Consider the following 7,987-nt stretch of genomic DNA (forward strand, 5'->3'; position numbering starts at 1 on the left):
AGTTTTGTATTCTCATGTGTACTATTGATTTATGGAATTAAAGTTAAAGTGAACCTGTCAGCAGAAGTAACCTATAGGCATTGTCAGGTTGGCAGTGTTAAAAACTGAAAATACCAAGGTCATGAAGGGGTTAATCAGTTTGTTTTTTGCTCCCCTTCTTCCCAGAGCCATAACTTTTTTATTTTTCTGTCAATATGGCCATGTGAGGGCTTATTTTTTGCGAAACAAGTTGTACTTTTGAACCACATCATTGGCTTTAGCATGTCGTGTATTAGAAAACGGGAAAAAATTCCAAGTGCGGTGAAATTGCACAAATAGTGCAATCCCACACTTGTTTTTTGATTGGCTTTTTTTGCTAGGTTCACTAAATGCTACAAGTGACCTGACATTATGATTCTCCAGGTCATTACGAGTCCATAGACACCAAACATGTCTAGGTTCTCTTTCATCTAAGTGGTGAAAAAAAATTCCAAACTTTGCTAAAAATAAAATAAATAAATAATTGCGCCATTTTCCGATACCTGTAGCAACTCCATTTTTTATGATCTTTGGTTGGTTGAGGGCTTATTTTTTGCGTGCTGAGCTGGCGTTTTTAATGATCGCATTTTGGTGCAGATACGTTCTTTTGATTGCCTGTTATTGCATTTTAATGCAATGTTGCGGCGACCAAAAAAAAAAAAAAAAAGTAGTAATTCTGGTGTTTTGAATTTTTTTCTCGCTACGCCATTTAGCGATCAGGTTAATCCTTTTTTTTTTTTTTTTTAATTGATAGATCGGATGATTCTGAACACGGCGATACCAAATATGTAAGTTTGATTTTTTTTTATTGATTTTGAATGGGGCGAAAGGGGGGTGATTTAAACATTTTTTTCACATTTTTTTTTGTTAACTTTTGCAATGCTTCAATAGCCTCCATGGGAGGCTAGAAGCTGGCACCACTCGATCGGCTCTGCTACATAGCAGCGATCATCAGATCGCTGCTATGCAGCAGAAATGCAGGTGTGCTGTGAGCGCCGACCACAGGGTGGCGCTCACAGCAGGCCGGCATCAGTAACCATAGAGGTCTCAAGGACCTCTATGGTTACCATTCTGACGCTTCGCTGACCCCCGATCATGTGACAGGGGTTGGCGATGCGCTCATTTCCGGCCGCCAGCGCCGGTTAAATGCCGCTGTCAGCGTTTGACAGCAGCATTTAACTAGTTAATAGCGGCGGGTGAATCGCGATTTCACCCGCCGCTATCGCAGGCACATGTCAGCTGTTCAAAACAGCTGACATGTCCTGGCTTTGATGCGGGCTCACCCCTGGAGCCCTGCATCAAAGAGGGGGACCCGACCTCGGACGTACTATCCCGTCTGAGGTCGGAAACAGGTTAAAATGATACTTGGGGTGAAGAAATCCATCTTGTGGAATCTGTGTTGGAAGTATCCAGTTAATGCTATGCTCCAGGGCGGGACTGTAGGCAGAGTCTTATCCTCCTGCTCTGAGCCAGGAAAACCAAGGCAAGACCTGCCCGCAGGCCGCCCCAAAGCAAACATGTACCTCATCATAGAGAGGGACTGTTTATACTTTGGGGCTGTCTGTGGGCAGGTCTTTTTGTTTCTGTGGCTTAGAGATGGAAGATAACCTTAATACAGTCCCACCCTGAAGGACGGACAATATCATTAACTGAAAACTTCTAACACTGATTACACAAGAAACACAAGATGGATTTCTTCACCCCAGGTATTATTTTAATCAGTTTAACACTGCCAACCTGACACGGCATGTAGTTTACTTAAAATCCTGCTGAAAGGTTCGCTTTAAGCCGATGGTCACTTCACACATATTGACCAAAATTATAAAACGCATAACTGCTTTGTCTGAATTTAGGCTATAACATATTCATGATAAACACGGACATCCATGCCACCCTCTGTGGTAACACTGAGGCGATAAAACAATTGTGTAACCGCAGATGGGATGATGTGCAACACACTGACAACCCTGGAGCGAGAGCACACTCACCATTTAAGCTTCTTATGCACCTTATGTCTAAGCTCCTCAACCATGAATCATCCCGCAAGTCCAAATTATCAGGAATACATTGTAAGGGCAGTCTTGCGAAAACCAAATCAATCTGTTTGGATGGGGAAAAAAAAATAAAAGTAACTTTATATTGGTTTAAAAGCAATTTACGGTACTCAATGATGGCTGCTCAGTTTAACAAATGACAGAGCTCCAATGATATTCAGTCCCTGAATACAAAGTGGTCGTGTTTCCATTCACTACATGCAGAGCTGAGGGCTGCACATAATGTCACTCTCCTTTACCTTCTGTACCAGCAGAGAACTATGGATCGAGTCATGATGAGAGCATACATACATGGTAAAAAGACTGACTCACCAAGGAACTCTGTCCAAAGGGGTTGTTCGGTCTTAAACTCCAAGTCCCCAGTCACCTTCACTGCAGACTTCATCACACTGTGCGCATGTGAGAGTATGCAATGTGCCTACTACAGGCCACATTCTGACTACATGGGCAAAGCCTCGCTCAATGCAAATATATAGAGCGAGGCCAGAAGAAGTCTAGTCGGGATGTGGCCAGGGGTAGGCATATATTACATACTTGAGGCCATATAACGGTCATTCCCGATGCTGGTATCAGAGAATCTACTCAGTGTGAGTGATGTGAGGAGCCACAAGTCTGCAGCCCCATGGAGTGACTGCAAACTTGTAGATTAAGACCAGACAACCCCTTTAAGTATTTCATGTTGATACAATGCCAAACTCATGCCAATGTGGACATTTACACAATCTTACCTCAATATTAAGGAACTCAAACTTTATGACAGGAACAAAAGCATCCTCGACAGCCTAACAAGACAAACAAGAATAAGGCAAAACAGAAAGACTCCTCCTGTACAGTATATTAACCCCTTCACCCCTGACATGTTGTAATTAATGATAGTGGTAAAGTATCTTTAATATGACTTGCGTTAAATTGTGGGAAGAAAAAAAACTTTTTTTTTTGCAATTTTCAAACTAAATTTGTATGCCCTTAAATCAGAGTCATGTCACACAAAATAGTTAAATATTTCCCACATGTCTACTCTAATAAAAATATATATCTATAATATAACACTGGGAGCGTCACTCTGTCCGAAGCCTTTATAGACTGCGCAGGCGCGACGCTCCTAGCGTTACATTATAGAGTGTCAGGAAAAAAAAAATGGCGCCGGAAGGCGCGGACTGCCGGGAGCAGGGGGGGGTCGGGAGCAGGGGGACACCGTGCACATATTTGCGTCCTGATTATGCTGTGGCACTTCATGCCACAGCAATTTGTTACATACGCCATTCCCCGCCCATTTTCTTCGTCCTCCTGCTGCCGGAATCGGCGCAGTCCGCGCTTTCCGGCGCCATTTTCTTGAAGACACTGCAGGTGTGTCAAGAAAATGGCGCCAGAAAGCGCAGGCGCCGATTCCGCCAGCAGGAGGACCAAGAAAATGGCGGCGGAAAGGAATCAGGTGGCGCAAGTAACAAATTGCTGTGGAATGAGGCTGTGGCACTTCATGCCACAGCTATTTGTTACTTACGCCACCTGATACGGGGCATATATTATGGAGCAGCGTATGGGGCATATGGATGGGAGCAAATTAAAGAACGGTGGCACAGGATGCGAACAGCACATGACAGAATGGGGGCGCAGGATGGGAGCAGCACATGACAGAATGGGGGCGCAGGATGGGGCAGCACATACCAGGATGGAGACCATATACCAATATAAATGTAGAACGGGTTCAATAGTGATCTATATATATATATATATATATATATATATATATGTTCAATAGTGATATATATATATATATATATGTTCAATAGTGATATATATATATATATATATATGTTCAATAGTGATATATATATATATATATATATATATATGTTCAATAGTGATATATATATATATATATATATATGTTCAATAGTGATATATATATATATATATATATATATGTTCAATAGTGATATATATATATATATATATATATGTTCAATAGTGATATATATATATATATATATATATGTTCAATAGTGATATATATATATATATATATATATATTATATATATATATATATATATATATATATTATATATATATATATATATATATATATATCACTATTGAACATATATATATATATATATATATATATATATCACTATTGAACATATATATATATATATATCACTATTGAACATATATATATATATATATATATATCACTATTGAACATATATATATATATATATATATATATATATCACTATTGAACATATATATATATATATATATATATATATATATATGTTCAATAGTGATATATATATGTTCAATAGTGATATATATATATATATATATATATGTTCAATAGTGATATATATATATATATATGTTCAATAGTGATATATATATATATATATATATGTTCAATAGTGATTATATATATATATATATATATATATATATATATATATCACTATTGAACATATATATATATATATATATATATATCACTATTGAACATATATATATATATATATATATATATCACTATTGAACATATATATATATATATATATATGTTCAATAGTGATATATATATATATAGATTCAAGATTCAAGATTCAAAGAAGCTTTATTGGCAGGACCAAATACACATCAGTTTTGCCAAAGCAAGTGTATAGAGGCAATAGGGATAGGGACTGAGGGGATGTTGGGTAGGAGCTGTGGGGGGAGGTGGATGGGGCAGATCCAGGTTGGGGGCTATAGTCCATGGCATAGGGGAGGTGGATGGGGCAGATCCAGGTTGGGGGCTATAGTCCATGGCATAGGGGAGGTGGATGGGGCAGGTTCAGGTTGGGGGCTATAGTCCATGGCATAGGGGAGGTGGATGGGGCAGGTCCATTGTGGGGGCTATAGTCCATGGCATAGGGAAGGTGGATGGGGCAGATCCAGGTTGGGGGCTATAGTCCATGGCATCATAGTTCTCTTTCTCGCAGTCTATGGCATTCGCTCACATACCGCGCTGCTATCTCCACCGCTCTCTCTTCTTCTCCCAGCAAGATATATGTTTTCTCTTCCTCCTTCATGGTGATGAAGTCTGGGAAGAGATGTGAGAGTCTCCTGAAGTGAGTGTCCCTCACTGCTGAGTATTTGGAGCAGTGTAGCAGGAAGTGGGTTTCGTCCTCTATGGCCTCCTGGTCACAGTGTTGGCACAGTCTTTCCTCCCTGGGCTTGTAGCTCTGCCTGTGTCGGCCACATTCGATGGCCAGACTGTGGGCACTGAGTCTATATCGGCTCAGGATCTGGCGGTCTCTGGGGTCCGGGAGTTTCTCCAGATATGGGGCCAGTCTGTAGTCTCTCTGTAGGCTCCGGTACATGGTCAGTTTCTGTGAGCTGATGATATCATTCTTCCAGTCACTGACATACCTCTCCTGGCCTTCATCTGCCATCTTCCTAATTCCGGCTTTTGTCAGGTTGTTGTGATTGGTGTTCTGCTCCGGTTGGGTTTGGCTGGGCTGTTCCGGGGGTTCTGGTTTTTCTGTTTCACCTTCATGTATCAGGGCTTTATGGTGATGGGAGCTTGGATTGCTCCTATGCAGGTGAGCCCGGAATGACAGCGCCCTCTTTAGAACTGTCAGGTGTAGAGGGAATCTGCCCAGCTCGGCCCGACAAGCACTGTTGGAGGTGCTCCGATGGACCTGGAGAAGGTGCTTGCAGAATTCCAGGTGGAATATTTCTGTTGGACTATATATATGGAATATATATATATATGTTCAATAGTGATATATATATATATATATATATGTTCAATAGTGATATATATATATATATATATGTTCAATAGTGATATATATATATATATATGTTCAATAGTGATATATATATATATATATATATATATGTTCAATAGTGATATATATATATATATATATATATATATATATATATATATATATATCACTATTGAACATATATATATATATATATATATATATATCACTATTGAACATATATATATATATATATATATCACTATTGAACAATTGAACATATATATATATATATATATCACTATTGAACATATATATATATATATATATATCACTATTGAACACATATATATATATATATATATATATATCACTATTGAACATATATATATATATATATATATATATATATATATCACTATTGAACATATATATATATATATATATATATATATGTTCAATAGTGATATATATATATATATATGTTCAATAGTGATATATATATATATATATATATATATATATATATATGTTCAATAGTGATATATATATATATATATATATATATATATATATATATATATATATATATATATATATATATCACTATTGAACATATATATATATATATATATATATATATATATCACTATTGAACATATATATATATATATATATATATCACTATTGAACATATATATATATATATATATATCACTATTGAACATATATATATATATATATATCACTATTGAACATATATATATATATATATATATATATATATCACTATTGAACATATATATATATATATATCACTATTGAACATATATATATATATATATCACTATTGAACATATATATATATATATCACTATTGAACACATATATATATATATATATATATCACTATTGAACATACATATATATATATATATATATATATATATATATATATATCACTATTGAACATATATATATATATATATATGTTCAATAGTGATATATATATATATATATATATATATATATATATATATATATGTTCAATAGTGATATATATATATATATATATATATATATATATATGTTCAATAGTGATATATATATATATATATATATATATATCACTATTGAACATATATATATATATATATATATCACTATTGAACATATATATATATATATATATATATATCACTATTGAACATATATATATATATATATATCACTATTGAACATATATATATATATATATCACTATTGAACATATATATATATATATATATATATATATATATATATATCACTATTGAACATATATATATATATATATATCACTATTGAACATATATATATATATATATATGTTCAATAGTGATATATATATATATATATGTTCAATAGTGATATATATATATATATATATGTTCAATAGTGATATATATATATATATATATATATATATGTTCAATAGTGATATATATATATATATATATGTTCAATAGTGATATATATATATATATATATATATATGTTCAATAGTGATATATATATATATATATGTTCAATAGTGATATATATATATATATATATATATATATATATATGTTCAATAGTGATATATATATATATATATATATATCACTATTGAACATATATATATATATATATATATATATCACTATTGAACATATATATATATATATATATATATATATATGTTCAATAGTGATATATATATATATATATATATATATATATATGTTCAATAGTGATATATATATATATATATATATATGTGTTCAATAGTGATATATATATATATATGTTCAATAGTGATATATATATATATATATGTTCAATAGTGATATATATATATATATATATGTTCAATAGTGATATATATATATATATATATATATATATGTTCAATAGTGATATATATATATATATATATATGTTCAATAGTGATATATATATATATATATATATGTTCAATAGTGATATATATATATATATATATGTTCAATAGTGATATATATATATATATATATATATATATATGTTCAATAGTGATATATATATATATATATATATATATATATATATATCACTATTGAACATATATATATATATATATATATATATATCACTATTGAACATA

At 32.6% G+C, this 7,987-nt stretch overlaps 1 protein-coding gene across 2 annotated transcripts in view; it reads right to left on the reverse strand.

The window, feature by feature from the left end:
• Window positions 1-7,987, reverse strand: part of PAPOLG (poly(A) polymerase gamma) — a 79,518-nt gene that overhangs the window by 62,127 nt on the left and 9,404 nt on the right. For both annotated transcript variants that reach the window (XM_069768900.1, XM_069768901.1), the window contains exons 6-7: window positions 2,801-2,854; window positions 2,007-2,118 (exon numbers count right to left, since the gene is read on the reverse strand). In XM_069768900.1, the coding sequence (XP_069625001.1) occupies window positions 2,007-2,118; window positions 2,801-2,854 (166 nt within the window). The remainder of the gene's footprint in view (window positions 1-2,006; window positions 2,119-2,800; window positions 2,855-7,987) is intronic.

Source organism: Ranitomeya imitator, chromosome 5, assembly GCF_032444005.1.
Source record: "Ranitomeya imitator isolate aRanImi1 chromosome 5, aRanImi1.pri, whole genome shotgun sequence".
Taxonomy (NCBI): Eukaryota; Metazoa; Chordata; class Amphibia; order Anura; family Dendrobatidae; genus Ranitomeya; species Ranitomeya imitator.